General features: G+C 36.9%; 1 protein-coding gene across 7 annotated transcripts in view; it reads right to left on the minus strand.

The window, feature by feature from the left end:
- The window catches only part of LOC137658700 (transient receptor potential cation channel subfamily A member 1 homolog), a 351,715-nt gene that overhangs the window by 273,432 nt on the left and 61,462 nt on the right, over positions 1 to 16,821 (minus strand). The window contains exon 1 of one of the 7 annotated variants that reach the window (XM_068393693.1): positions 16,423 to 16,570. The exons of the other annotated variants lie outside the window; for them this stretch is intronic. Coding sequence (XP_068249794.1) covers positions 16,423 to 16,537 — 115 coding nt within the window. The 5' untranslated portion in view covers positions 16,538 to 16,570. Of the gene's footprint in view, positions 1 to 16,422; positions 16,571 to 16,821 lie in introns of those variants that run through there. 7 annotated transcript variants of the gene reach the window in all.

Raw genomic sequence — 16,821 nt, forward strand, 5'->3', positions numbered from 1 at the left:
TCAAGTTTGACAGTTCCTTTCACAATTGTTACAGGACCCTTTTCCCCTTCCCCTCACCCCTTTTTAATGGTTTATCCATTGCCTTTTAGGCTGACATCCTGCATTCTTTCCTTAACGGTAGAGTACTGGATACAGCCAGACTACCTCTCTCATCCTGGCTGACGGCAGGGCATACTGCCGCCTGCCAGCCTGCCCGACAACCAAGATGGCTATCGACAGTCACGGACTGTCGGCAGCTGCTGACTTTGCCGGCGGCGGCTGACGTTGCCGGCGGCGGCCGACGTTGCCGGCGGTTGTCGGCATGATACCCCTTTTTGCCGGCCTGGCCGACAACCAAGATGGCTGCCGACATTGCCAGCGGTTGCTGACGTTGTCGGTAGTTGTCGCCATGATAGCCTTTTGCTGGCCTGGCCGGCAACCAAGATGGCTGCCGACAATCATGGACTGTCACCAGTTGCCAGCCTGGACGGCAGTGGCGCCCATGACGGCTGTGAGTGGTTAGTCCCTTCTGTCCCCGAGGTTCTCAGTCCTACCTTGGACTGTAGCTATAGGTTCTGTTGCCTGTATGCTGTCGGCAGGGCCGGCAACGCGGCGCGCCGACTGTATCAGTACTGTCGGCGGGTTGCTGGCAACAGCACTGTAGCTATATAGAAGCCTGAATGTTACATTCTCCCCTTCTATTAGAACCTCCTTTCGGTAAAAAGGTAGTCTGTTAGACTTTTCTTCCTTAATTACTGTATATAGTTACAGTAAAGGATAGCCCTTTTTTCCATACTGTCTCTCTCTCTCTGTCTCGCTAGGTCTGCAAGGTATGCAGACATATCCTAGCCAGACCGGCAACATGCCGGATATACTGCTGTATAGGTAATACAGATAGCCAGTATATCTCAGTATAGAATATGCTATAGATAGAAAACTACTATATTTCTTATACTAGTGGTTTTTTCCAATATATTTTGGATATCCAATTCGGGCAATTGCTGAGCCTAATCCTATATTGAATGAATATGATTTCTTCAATATCCTGATTAGAAATCAGTTTTAGGATTATCCTGCAATATTAAATATTTCAGGCATGAGTAATACACTCTTATCCTGTAAAGGGTACAGCCCCTTTTTCTTTGAGTCTCCCTGATCAGGAAACTCTATGATTTAATATAGTAGGAAGACTACAGCAAATGACCTGAGTAGGATGTTCATTTATACGTCTTTATTTTTCTGTTCCATCTAGTGCTAGATGGACCCTGCTGTCATATGCTGCCTTGTAGGCAGAATAATGATAAGACTGCATGACATAGGTACAGTAGTCGATATGTTGCAATTTACACTTTTGCAATTTAGAACTACAGTACCATGTTACAGTAGTTTTTCCTAACTTACCTTGGGTATCCTCCAGTGAGTTTAATGCTGATACCGTTTATATATTGAAGGAATAATTTCTTTAATAGTCTTATTTGAAATCAGTCATCCTGACCCCACAGTATTAACAATTTTGGGATATTAATTGATACTTCTCTACCCCTAAGGGTAAGTATCCCTTCTACTTGGATTTTCTCACAGAGAAAGCTCCATGTAAGTTAATACTGAGGGGAGGTAGCAGCATTTGCTCGCGGAGGTATACAGGTATGTATCTCCTACTATCCATTTATACCTTCTATCCTAAGCTATTCTGTTATAGATGACATTTACAAGTTGATTATTAAAGTAATAATCCATTGTATACTCATTTGGTTTTCCTTTATTTACAGATGGAACACCAGATACCTTGTACGGCAGTCCACTGTAGAGCCAAGGGTAAGGACTTTTACGGTCATAATACTTGCAGGTTACATGCCCCCTGCAATATTATTTCAGGATCCCTACATTATTGGAACCCACAGGATTGCAATATATGTTGGACATTGATGTCTGAAGGTTTTGATAATCCCAAGTCTACAGAGACTAAGGATATAGCACGGTATAAATTCTCCTCTGTCCTCACACACCTGACAACACTAAGGTTACTAAACAATTCTTCTTCGCTCAAGGGGTTAACTACTGCACTGTATTTGTTCTGTGGCTACTTTCCTCATGGTAAGGGTAGAAGAGATTCTTTAGCTATGGTAAGCAGCTCTTCTAGGAGAAGGACACTCCAAAATCAAACCATTGTTCTCTAGTCTTGGGTAGTGCCATAGCCTCTGTACCATGGTCTTCCACTGTCTTGGGTTAGAGTTCTCTTGCTTGAGGGTACAATCAGGCACACTATTCTATCTGATTTCTCTTCCTCTTGTTTTGTTAAAGTTTTCATAGTTTATATAGGAAATATTTATTTTAATGTTGTTACTCTTCTTAAAATATTTTATTTTTCCTTCTTTCCTTTCCTTACTGGGCTAGTTTCCCTGTTGGGGCCCCTGGGCTTATAGCATTCTGCTTTTCCAACTAGGGTTGTAGCTTAGCAAATTATAATAATAATAATAATAACTGGGTGAGAGGCTTCCAAAAGATCTCTCCGGGACCTTTCCTACCTAATGATAGGATACGTAAGCTATATTTCCAGAGCTAAGTGAGGAAATAGTAGTGCCTCAGGAGTCAACTACGTTCCCTGATGGCGAGAAATCTTTGGGATCGAGGGCAAGAAGTGCCCTAAGGTAGAAGAGAAATATGTTGTATCGGAATTTCCTTCGCCTTTGCTGGCTAAAGAGCCATCGATGTCAACATCTTCGTCTTTTACCCCTCTATGGGATAATGTGGTACAATTATGTATCCAACTGAAGAATCAGATAGAGAGCTTTAGTAAACAAAGTAAAAAGCGGAAAGTAAAACACAAGATAGAACCTCGTAAAGCTCCTCTTGTTGCTTCCCACGGGTCAGTTAAACGACCGATGAATCAAGACCTTCCTTCATGCTCCTTAACCAATCCCTGGAGGTTTGCGGAGCTGATGTCAATTTCAAATGGTAATCTCTTCATTTCAGAGAAAATAGGTACTGTTCCCTTGGACAAAATCCAATTTTGGCCAAGCTCTGAGGTTTTCCCTAATTGTTGGGTTCGACTGAGGTTCGAACCAAAGACAAGGAAAAGAACGGAACAAAAGGAGGTCATGATTCTTGATCATGATAAGGCACAGACTATCCTTTCAGATAATCTGAAGAAGGCGGGTTATTCAGAGACGACAGTTTTCTCACTGAATAACATACACTCTTCCTTTCTTGCTCCTGCTTCACTCTCCTTCCCCTTTATGGGGAAGGCATTTACTTCCGTTACCAAAGCTGTAGAGGCGGGTGAGTCATGTCCCACACTCGATGAGTGCAAGCCTTTGTCACCAGCTTTTCCCGGACGGGAAAAGGATTGGAAGGAAGTTCAGTTGACATTTTCGGTAGGAAAATTAGACAAGGATGTCGCAAGCCGACAATTTAATGTATGTCTCCCTAAATTGTCCGATTTGCTCTTGTTTAATGAACACGAGTCAAAGGAGAGACTGGCAACATCCCTTTCTCTACAAAACTACATAGAGTTGTGTTCAACTTACGAGAACACCCCAGACATGCTCATGGTCTTAGCCAAAATGCATATGGCTACATTGGTAAAGGACCTTTACGCCTTTGTGAAGGCTAGGAGAGCATGTAGAGAGTTTGTGTTTGCTGCTGCAACGGTGAAACACGAAACAAGGAAGCTAATATCTTCCAACATTTGGGGTATAGACCTCTTCCAACAAGAGGTCATTAAGGTACTCCCGCAGGTCATGATCCGAGAAAGATTGCTCCATGTACTGAACTTCTTTCAGTACATGGACTTTGAGCGTCTTCGTTCATACACTGGATGGAAATCATCCAGGGTGTTTTACAAACACTACGCAAAACAAGTGCATGAACTGAAACACTTTGTAGTGGCGGCAGGTAGTGTTTTAAAACCTGCCCCCTAATTTTCTGTGATACATTTTTGGTTTGGGTCCTCACTTGTCCTCGGACATATTCTGGATAGGAATCATCCAGGATGTTCTACAAACACTATGCTTTGCTAGTCCATGATCTGAAGCAATATGTGGTGACGTCAGGTAATTTATTTACTCTGCCGTTTATTCTACGATGAACAGATAATTGACTGGGACTGTCAATTAAGGGGAGAGGAAGTCATCCTTTTTAAGTATGCCTTCTTTTATTTATGTGTTACCATGGTAGCACTAGCTCTGTTCTAAAATCCCAGGTGTGGAATTATACAGATAGCTCTAATGCCGGTGTACGAAGTACGTAGGGCAGTTAATGGTAACCAGTACAGGTTTTATGAAGAGCGGTTATCTTTTACCTTCTCTTCAATCTAAGAGTGGCCTTTCTTGACTTCATTCCTTCAAGAAAGAAATACGATTCCTGTACTTGTTCCAGGTATAATCCCATTGTCAAACTACATTCGTTTTGCTAACTATCTCTTGAAGTCATTTATTTAAAATAAATGTCTATTTGAATGTAGTGCGTCCATCTTCGCCAGACAATTGTATCTATACATGCCAGACTTTTTATTTGCTTAGAATGCATCCTTTACATTTGTATGCATCTAAGGTTAGACATAAGAGACACTGATGTCTTTTTGACCAAATATACAACTTGAGACTATTTGTATATTCAGTGGATACTTAAGTTTGGTCATACTATTTATGTTAACCTTGAAATCCCTTTTCAACTGTCTAGATGACTCTTCCCTGTAGGAGGCAGGAAGCACTAACATTGTTTATGTTTAGTGATGATGACATATAACGGTAGTGGCACAAGTCTCATATGGTCAGTATGACCATTAAAAAGGTTGATATAAGGTTTAGGCACTGATGGAAAATCCACAGATACATTAATGCTCTGGTATGCTTCCATCAGCACGACATGGCTTGAGCCCAAAAAACGGATTTTGAGCGAAGCGAAAAATCTATTTTTAGGTGAGATAGCCATGTCGTCCTGATGGACCCACCCATCTCTTCTGCAGAAGAGATCTTCAGTTCCCTTCCGTAAGTACTGTATCTGTAACAGCCTATGCTCAATGCTACAACCTCTTACTTCGGTTCTTAGTCAGGGAATACGAGCAAAACACTGAGAAAAAATATTTGTGATTGAAATAATAAACACTACAAAAATTAATATGTTTTATAAAAAGTTAACAGCAATTCACAAGAATTAACACCAAAAAATAATTCATTCGAAATATTAAATCTGAACTAAACCTTGTAAGAGAAAAGAAAGACACATTGAAAAAATTATACAATTACTTGTTTCACTGGAAGTTAATTTATAGAAATATCTAATTTTGATAATTAATTAAAAGAGTTCAAACTTTAACACTCTAATGAATAAACAATGATGTAATATATATATATATATATATATATATATATATATATATATATATATATATATATATATATATATATATATATATATATATATATATATGTAACTGTTACACTTACGTGTTTTGGTTCACAAGGTTACAGAAAAATTAAGCAAAATAAATACACTTAACTGTTTAACCTAATCTCACAGGGCCAGTTACGAACATTTATGTTAAAATGTACTTAGATTAACACCCTACACTTGAATTAACATCCAATGATTTCACCAACTCTTGAACAACACTATACACAATATATGTGGGGTAGAAATCACTTTTCACATTTGAAAGGACACACACTTGAGAGGAGAGAGGGCAGGCTGACATTGGCTCTTTCTAAGAGATAAGCTGGGTCTCTTCTGCTCCTTGTGCATTCCTAGGGTCTATATATACTGCATATATACTGACTTCATTCGTCCAGAAAATTCTAGTTGATCATTCTCATAGCGTGAGGGGCATGACTCTAGCGGCGTAAGGTTATCAACATAGTAATTTGAAGAAGGTGGTACTAACCTTGCTTGCTAGGCAACTCTCTCAGCTAACTCCGCCCACCTAACTCTCGTGACAATAGAAAAAAAAGATTAATCTAATTCGAGAATTTTCATGCACTTTCTAACCAGCATGCCTAAACAAAATTACATAAGACTTTGTAACAAAACTACGAGAAATAAAAAGTGAATTCTTAGAAATAACGTAAATCTACATATACTGATTGAATGAAAATACAATTAAATGAATGACAAAAATCTTATGTCATATTCATATATTACTTGAACTTACATGAGTGGAATTCAACTTACAAGCTGGCTATACATCTCTTAACTACAAAAATGAAATACAGGAATAAGATATTTACTCTTATGCTAAACCAGCTTCATAAGAATATATATATATATATATATATATATATATATATATATATATATATATATATATATATATATATATATATATATACATATATATATATATATATATATATATATATATATATATATATATATATATATATATATATATATATATATATAGCATCACTTTACAAGAGAAGTGATACCATAAGTCACGAATAAAACATTTATAGATTTTAAGCTGATAACCTGAGATGCATAATACATAGAAATTATGTATTGATATAAGCAATATTAAAGAATGTATGTTCTCAAGTACCTTAAAAACCCCTCCATCTTTGGCATCATACCCCCAGGTCCCACCCAAAAGCACCCCCTTACCATATGCAAAAAGTGTACGAAGGTACATAAAGAGGGTACAATGTCTATCCTCCGGTAGATAACTGTCCATGCATGTGTTCAAGTACCTCAAAAAACCCTCCATCTTTGCCACCATACCCCCAGGCCCCACCCAAAAGCACCTCTCTTACCATAAACAAAAAATGTGTACAAAGGTACATGAAGAGGATACAATGTTTATCCTCCAATAGATAACTGATCACCACTTGAGGTTGAAAGGTACAATAACCGAAAGGTCTATGCTAATCTGAGGTCACAGGGTACAATGGACAAAATTTTTCTATATCCTTAGATTATACTTTTGCCTCATTAATGGAATTCCCATTAACACTATAATACGTTGTCATGGAATGGTGTATCGTCTAATGACACATGATACGGGTGATTCATCATGGGTTGAGACAGGGAGGTGTACATGGTATGACGTCATTAAAGTATAACTAAATTAGGGTTTTTTTCTGTAAATGGAATCAAATAGAAAAATCTACCCTTCTTACAGCTATGAGCTGATTTTTTTTCTCTCCCTCTAATGACGTCATGTAATTGCATTGTTTAGATAAGATTATTATTTTTCTATCGATAAATGGAAACAAAATAGAATCGATTATTATCTTATCTCTCCCGCTTTCTGCGCCTCAGCATGACGTCATGAGATAAAATTATATTTCTAGAAAAAATATGGAAATATTTCCTAAAACGTAAGCAGAAAAAGTTCCCTCTCTCTCTCTACTATATATATATATATATATATATATATATATATATATATATATATATATATATATATATATATATATATATATATATATATATATATATATATATATATATATATATATATATATATATATATAATTTTCGGTAACGTTCCTCGGCCCTCGGGTAAGAGGGAGAGAGCAGTCTTACCTTGGTGAAAGAAGGGTGCGTGTGCGTGCATGTATATATCTAAATATTTAGCCGTTATTTTTGACGGGTCCCGTACACAAGTATAGAATAAAAAATATTAACTTTCACTTGAAACAAAATATCTTTATGATATAATTAATAACCACAACACAAATAACCTTACTAAAAGTGAAAATGATTCCAATTTTCATAAAAAAAGCAATCTTCAAATGATCATATACTGATATTAAGAAATAAACCCTTATCTCACCAAGCATTCTTACCTGTACCAATAACAGTCTCACATGAGTTCCTTATCTTAACAACAATAAATAAACGATGAGGATAAATAATGTTTCTTCTTTTTTTCCTTGGAAAGGATTTAGATCAGGTTGCATCAAACTGTCAAAAAATGTAAGTTAGCGATTTGGCCATTTCTCATTGATATGTTATCAATAATAACAACAACAACAACAACAACAACAACAATAATAATAATAATAATAATAATAATAATAATAATAATAATAATAATAATAATAATAATAATAATAAATTATTATTATTATTATTATTTATAGGTAGCATGTTAACCAGGGCACCAGCCGCCCATTGAGATACTACTGCTGGAGTTTTACTGGATTCTTTGACTGATCAGACAGCACTATATTGGATCCATCGTTCTGGTTACGGCTCATTTTGTCTTTTCCTACACGTACACCGAATAATCTGGCCTATTCTTTCCGCATTTTCCTCTGCCCTCATACACCTGACAACACTGAGATTGCTAAACAATTCCTCTTCGCTCAAGGGGTTAACTACTACAATGTAATGGTTCAGTGGCTACTTTCTTCTTGCTAGGGGTAAATGAGACTCTTTAGCTATGGTAAGGAGCTCTTCCAGGAAAAGGGCATTTCAAAATCAAAATATTGTTCTCTAGTCTTGGGTAGTGCCATAGCCTCTGTATCATGGTTTTCCAGTGTATTGGATTAGAGTTTTATTGCTTAAGGGTACCCTAGGGCACTCTTTTATCGTATTTCTCTTCCTCTTGTTTTTTTTTTTTTTTTTGAAGTTTTTATAGTTTATATATGAAAGATCTAATTTAAAGTTGTCAATATTCTAAAAATATTTTATTTTGATTTTTTATTACTCCTCTAATTTATTTCCTTGTTTTCTTTCCTCACTGGGCTGTTTTTCCCTATTGAACCCCTTGGGATCTTGCTTTTCCAACTAGGGTTATAGTTTAGCTTGTAATAATAATAATAATAATAATAATAATAATAATAATAATAATAATAATATTGTCAATATCAACATCACTATTATTATTATCATTCTGGTAGTAGACCCTCCTTAAGGCATGTTTGATTGAATACAATGGCTACTTCAGTAGCATTAATTTCATACTCTATCTTTTCAATAGCTCAGATGATCTTTCCTAGATTACTGCATTCTGCCAGTAATTGAGCAAAAGTCATTCTTCAGCTAACAGCAATGCGTTTCGAGAGAATCACCTCCCTTCCTCAGGCTGTAGTGGAATGGGTGAAATGATGCCGGCAACATCCTTTTAAATGGCAATGATGGCTAGTGGGGAGAGGCAACGGATTTACATTGCCTGCCTCTAGCGCCATAGGCGGAGCAAGTAGTGAAGAGAGTGCGACAGTGAATTTTCATTGGCTGAAACGCTCCCTGGAAGAAGCTGATTCCCAGCTAGGCTGTCTTCCCACTCTCTCATAGGTGGTGAGTTACCATCTTGTTCTGCGATGGCTGGGCTCTGGCGGAAGCGCTCACAGGGATAGGCCACTAAACAGAGTGATCTAGGTTTGAGATGTCTTGTTCAGTAGTCATTCTTGGAATGTTGTTCCTACGACAAGAGGGGAGCAGGAACATTTCTTGAGTCATGTTGAGGGATGGTTTTTCTCGCTGTATGAGGAGAGCTTCAAGGATCCTAAGTTTTCTGTTGTCAGGAGTATGGCCAATGATCCTAGTACTCTTGACAATCCTCTCACGTTTGATGTTGTGGTGATGCATCTGAAGGGTATGAGCTCTTATTGCCCCGTGCTAGACATGGTAGGACAGTATCTTAGTGGGCATCCCTATGTAATGACCAGCCATCCTGGAACAGGGCATAGGTAGGAATAAACCACATTGGAATGCCTAAGGAAGTCCTGAGTCGGCAGAGTAGGATTATTTCTCATGATGAGGGACTTCGTCTTAGCCATTTAGTAATAGATTGTGAGCTTGATCTTGGTGTTCTAATCTACAGGAGAGACGTGGTTGCGACAATGTCCCTAACTGCTTTCTCGTCCTTTTGGTATTCTTTGTGCATATACTCCTTGTAGTATAGGTTGATGGTGGTGGTAGTGTCCTCAGTCCGTTGATCATCCTGGTACCATGTGTTCAAGGCCAGCTTGATCTCTAGGTTTACTTGCTTGTTTGAATAGCCATTGTTCACAAGGACCTAGGTGATGCGGCCAAGTTTTTCGTACGTGTTGGCCTAGGAGGAATGATGAGTGAGGGCCCTGCCGACGTAGGCCCTAATGGTAGAGGCCTTATATCTGGCATGGAGGCCTAATCCAAGGTTGGTGGGCTTGGTGTAGACATGGGTGTTGTATCCTAAAGAACTCGGCGAGATGAAGACATCTAGAAAAGGCAGTCGACCTTTGTTGCTGTGCTCCACGTACACATCAGGTCGATGTATACGTGAGAAGACCCTTCTTTCAACAACTCCTATGTAGAAGTTGGTGAAGAGCACACCAAGAGGGGAGCCCACAGTCACACCATCCCTCTGTATGTATCTGTGGCCCCTTTGGGTGGTGAAAGGGGCTTTCCTGGTACATATTTCAAGGAAGGCGTGAAAGGCCTCCTCAGGGATGTTCAAAGTCAGTGTTGAAGGGTCCCTGTAGACTCTCTCCAAAATCAGGTCAATCGTTTCTCCAACAGGAATGTTAGTGAAGAGGGTTCTACGCCCAGAGAAACGATGGTGCTAGTACTAGGGGATCTCTTCACATTACTCAGGAATTCGTCAGATGAGGAGACACTATGCCTGTAGGAACATACGGGGTTAGGATGTTATTAACTTTCTTCTTCAGTTGGTAAATAGGCACTGGACACTGGCTCATGATTGGCCCGAGTGAGTTGCCACTCTTATGGGTCTTAACATTTGCATACAAGAAACCAAGGCCAAAATCTCCAGTGATGGTCTGGAGGGAGACGGCGTTAGTGGCTCCAATAATGGTCCCAGTCGTCCTGTTTGCTTCCCTTTTGATCTCTTCAATGGGACTGCAGAAGAGTTTTTTAAATTTTGAAGTGTCTGCTTACGGTGGTACTCCTCATCTTTGCCTTGAAGCCAAGAATGGCTACAAAAATTAGGGATTCAGGTCAATTAGTAGAATAGCATGCCTCTTCTTTTTTCGACCTTATTAATGCCCCAGGCCCACCTCACCCACATCCCACCTCACCACATCCATGCATCTGATCCGCTAACGACCTACACTCAACCTCCCCATCACTGGCATATTCTTATCTCTCTCCATGGTTTAGCCATTGTATCTCAGACAAGCTTCCTTAGACAAATATTTTACATTACACATACTACACATTCTTCCTATACCTTGACTCTGATTCCTTTCCAGTACAGCAGCGATATTTCAACAATCCATCTCACCATTCTCATTTCGGTTCTTTCCAACAGCCCCCTCCCCCTCCCTCCTTCCTCTTAAGAGCCCAAGTTTCTGTCCCAAATAAAAGCATACAGTCGTGATAACTGCCTTATACATCTTCATTTTGAGTCAACGGTATTTTCTTGTCTAAAAAAAAACTCCTGTTACGCCAAGCTTCTTTTACTCTGCATCTAACTGTCTTTCAGTACTGCCACCTCTATTATTATTGATCCCAAGTAGTTAGGCTCATTGTTCTGTTTTAGCACTGTCCCATCATTCACTCGAATGTTTACTTCATGTTCTTTTCTACTACTAAGCATTAGCTCCATCTTTCCAATATCCACAATCAATCTTTTCTTTCCTAGGAAGCCTTCCCATGCTATAAAGTATCTTGCAGTCATTCTTCTGTGTCTGTTATAATGTGTAAATCACCAGCAAACATCAGTTCTCACAATTCTTCGATGTTCCTTAATACCTGATGACAATGCGCCTATTAGTAGAAAAGCATGCGACGGACTTCAAATCGATATTTAGCGTTGAGACTCTTTTACCAGCAATAGAGCTCTCTCTCTCTCTCTCTCTCTCTCTCTCTCTCTCTCTCTCTCGTGACTGTCTTGCTGCTAGAATATACTGTAGACTATTGGTCTAGTTCTTGCTATTGTGATGGTTATTACTGCTTCGCTGAAATACTCTCTCTCTCTCTCTCTCTCTCTCTCTCTCTCTCTCTCTCTCTCTCTCTCTCTCTCTCTCTCTCTCAGCGAGGACGTTCTATTGAGGAAATGTATATCTACTCTTTCATAATAAGATGTTACTAAAAAGTCCTCTATCATCATGTAGTTACAATGAGCTTCACTCATAATAGGAAGCTGCCCATGAACATGGCGACCCAAAACTATAACTTGGTTAATAGCATTCTCTCTCTCTCTCTCTCTCTCTCTCTCTCTCTCTCTCTCTCTCTCTCTCTCTCTCTCTCTCTCTCTCTCTCTCTCATATTCAGTACACGCCCGAACATATCACAAGATTAAGTTGGTAAGTTTTCTCACTTGGGAGTTTACTGCACACTATGAAATTTAATGCATTTTGAAATTTTCCCGCATTCACATTTCAATACACACAGGCACACACATACACACACGTGCACACACAGATACATATATATATACATCAATATATATATATATATATATATATATATATATATATATATATATATATATATATATATATATATATATATATATATATATATATATATATATATATATATATATATATATATATATATATATATATATATATATATATATTTGAAAGAGAAAGAAATAAATTAGCCAAGTCATAAAAATATCCATTTTTAAATCTTACCTCCAATAAAAAAAACCGAAAACGAACAAAATCTCTGTAACAAACTCACACTTGAGAAAATACCAAAGACGTTTTTATTTAGTAGAGAAACAAAATTACCTTTGAATCAACAAAACCAATTCCTCGCATTTCTGGAGCTAAGCGATACTGGCACCCAGACTATTACGTTAGTAACCCCCTGTGTTACTCTATTCTGAGTAGTGCCACGTCTATTGCTACTTGCCAACTAAGAGAGAGAGAGAGAGAGAGAGAGAGAGAGAGAGAGAGAGATTGTAGCTTTTCTGATGTGTTATATAACTGATAGTTGTTTAGTACCGTTGGAGCCGCACGAGTACAATGAAATGCAATATACTCAATCATTTCAAGCCTTACTTGTTGTTGGGGAATATTCTTCTGCTAAATTTCGAAAATATTCCGTTTTATTTCTTTAGGACATATTTCTTCTTTCGTAAATAATATGATTCACATATATGATCTGTATAGAATGTATGCAAATATAAATGTAGTTAAATGTACATAATACTTGGCCGTTTGTAACTGATAACATACAAACGTACGAACATATCGTACTGTGCTCTAAATTATTCTAAATGTTAAAGCGTACATAATAATTTGGTCACAGTCTAATACAAAAAAAAGACTTTTAGATACAGTAAACTGATTATTTTTTTTTCAACATAACTACTGTACAGCACAGAATTGTGTTAAATATGTTTCGTGATAATTCAAAGATTGAATCATTGAATTGTAAAATGGATAAGACTTAACCGCTGGAAATTAAATACATTCTTAAAAACGGATATGCACAAGTGAAGAATATTAACAGCTAAAGATAGCTTGTACATATGAACACCTCGAGCATTGAAAGAGAGAAAACTTAAGCAGTTTTTTTTTAATCCTCACATCAACAACGATCAAATACTGAATGCTGGGTATGGCGACAACATTTAATTGATTGTTAGGAGAAAAGTTCTGTCATAGATTTGTTTGGATGAAATAGAACGAAATGATACAAGAGTTTGCTGGAGCAAAGACAAGGGCGTGGGCCTAGCAATCTCCTCTCTAAATGCTGAATATAGTACAAATCATAGCCAACTTTTTTTTAACTGTTTTTCTTTGACAACAATCATTTACTGATTTATTCACAGATATGACTATGCTCTCAATGATAATAAAATAGAAAGAGCAATCAGAAATTTCAGATATCCAACAATGTAGATCGTCAACATTTTACTCAAGTCTACGGACACAGCTCCCCCTTTTTGATATGATGACCGTGAATGAACCAACGGTATAATAACAATAATAACCAGAATCGCGATCTTGATCCGGACAACCTCTTAGATTTAATGGGTTCTTCCGGAGCATAATGCCTATCCGTTGCTGAAATTGGGTGAAAATCTTCTATGCAGTTTTGACGTATTCCTATTCACACACACAAAAAAGGTCATTTCACCACCGCCTCGGCGGAAGTAATAAGACCATATAATAGAGGGTTTTGCATTTGGTTAATACTAAACCAAACTTGCCAAAGATGAGTTATTGAACTTGCAAAAAAAAAAAAAAAAAAAAAAAAAAATAGCGGTAACGTATAAGCAATGGCACAAAGGATGTCAAGAAAAGAAAACTTTTGATGCTAAAACACCTTATAAATTTGAGCAAAATTAATAACCCACAAGCCACACAAAAAAAGGGTTCAAGAAAGAATGGCTCGCAAAAAATCCCAAGCCCAATGAGGCTAATATGCTATATTACGTCAGGCGTAGTACAATATTTTCTAAATTGATATGGACACTGCTTGTAATTGTATCTAAAGCATATAATTTAGTTTTTCATCCACTAAAAAAAATCGTAATTTTAATCTAAAATTCTCTGTAAAAATATACTGCTCTCAGCCGTATTTCAGTAAAATACAGGCGACCGTATTTTTTACCCTGCTTTGTTATTATCTTTTTACAGGTTGGTGACCGTAACATCAATATATCCGTTTTTGAAACAGTAAATGCCAGGCAAAATTTATTCCAGGATTTTTACCGTTATTCCTACGGCAAATGTTTAGGTTTGTATAGGTGAAACTACATTTACTCTATGTTAAGAGACACGTCAAGTGACGGCTTTATTTATTCATGACTGTGTGTACATTCTACAGATATAATGACATATCATTGAGCGGCAATATTTACAAAACTGAAGTCACTGACAACACAAAATGCGTCAATAAATACAGACAATTTTACATGGATTCAGCAAAGTTACAATCCCTGGACACTTCTGGCATTCTGCCAACAGATGAAGAAGCACTGGATCTCTCTCTCTCTCTCTCTCTCTCTCTCTCTCTCTCTCTCTCTCTCTCTCTCTCTCTCTCTCTCTCTCTGCCAAAATTTCTTGCAAAGGAAAGACTTTTCTGAATAACTGGCGCTGTCTGTGGTTGCATTATTTCTGCGATCTTGGAGAGAGAGAGAGAGAGAGAGAGAGAGAGAGAGAGAGAGAGAGAGAGAGAGAGAGAGAGAGAGAGAGAGAGACTGTCTGTGGTTGTATTATTTCTGCGATCTTGGAGAGAGAGAGAGAGAGAGAGAGAGAGAGAGTTAATCTCTATAACATATGTAATATAAATTTATATAACGATATTAAACATTCTATCTTTTTCAATCGTCAAAAGGCCACCGTGTGTATATGTGTGCGTGTGTTTGTGTACCATAATATGCAATCATATAAGATATTGGCATCTATTTATAATTACTTAAATTGTACAGTACATTTTTTTCTTACCTTGACCACATGCTAATAGATTGGGTATCAAATCAATCAATAGATAAGAAACACAATCAGCGTAAATATAAACAACCTAATGCTGTTTATACGTTACAATTTTGCTTGCAGTTTTAAAAGTAATGAAGTTGCTACAGTCGGATTACCATGAAAATTGAGTAATAATAATAATAATAATAATAATAATAATAATAATAATAATAATAATAATAATAATAATAATAATAATAATAATAATAATAGTTTTTCACTGACGGTGAGGTTGAATTTTTAACCACCACATTAAATTTTGCTTTAGGATTTTTAATGTCCACTTAAATAACATGTCGTAGTCTACGGTGCTTATAAGTCATATTTCGATACAATGTATTGGTATCATAACGTTCTCTTTAAACTATCACTTATTCAATGGATATTTCTAATGAAAGATACAACTTGATTCATAATCATAATTTATAGAAAATCCAGAATCGCAATATCATTGACTAACGACAGTAATGAAAATACCAACAAAGAATTTCATTCTGTTATCATGCTACCCATAAGAACATGACTTTGCGTTCGCTGATAAACAAAGAATGCAAGATAAGCTTATCAATTGATCATAAGGTTTCAAATCCTATCTCAAAAGACTTGACGTCACAACTAATGGTTTACGATAAAAACTGGATTGGCACATTTTATATCTTTAATTGGTCTCTCAGCGTATCAATTAACAATGACTGTACGATACGACAATTTAACTTCTCTGCGCATGGGAAAGAGATTCAAAGACCAAAGTACTAATCGTAGTTTTAGCTTTTAGATCTAACAAATACTATGTTTTATCCGTAGGTTTACGTTTATGTATATCAATGGAAATACCAGTTTTAAAAGAATAAAAAATCCTATATCTGTAGATTTACCATATAGCCTAGTGTCACGTTGGTTAGTTTGAAACATGAAAAAAAAAATTACAATTTTTTGTTCTAAAGAGGAGCTAAGTGTTAGATTCGGCAAACAGTGCGGTGTTAGTTGGCTTAAATAAATAACAAATCATAGCAATTAGTTTACAAGAATTAAAAGTGGAAGGCGAATCCGGTGTTAGTTTCAGGAAAGATAGATGCGTATTAGGTCCAGACACGAGAAGTAAACAGCGCCTTACAAGGTCTCAAGTAAACTTTTCCATTCCTGAAGTCTACGACTGTGTGTTTTCGCAGTTTATCAATGTAAAGTGGACCAGGCCTTTTCTTCCTTTTGTCCGGCTTCGACGGATGCATTTTGTAATATTGGGTACTAGGTTTCTATGAAATGTTCTTTTTTTTTTTATTAATTTGCAAATCTGTCTTCTGGAAATTACTTCAATTATGAAGGTTTTTCTTTGGTACTCTTTTGATTGACAGTGCTATAGAAATTACTAAAAAAAATATCTTTCCAAATCATATAAAAATGATAGCATAAATGCGTTCAAGTTAATACAATATTTCTTCAAAGAACAGAATGATTGCTTAATATCTTTTATGTATTTCCTCAAAAATGTATAAAAATATCTAAATGAATCTGA

This window comes from Palaemon carinicauda, chromosome 19, assembly GCF_036898095.1.
Source record: "Palaemon carinicauda isolate YSFRI2023 chromosome 19, ASM3689809v2, whole genome shotgun sequence".
Lineage (NCBI taxonomy): Eukaryota > Metazoa > Arthropoda > Malacostraca > Decapoda > Palaemonidae > Palaemon > Palaemon carinicauda.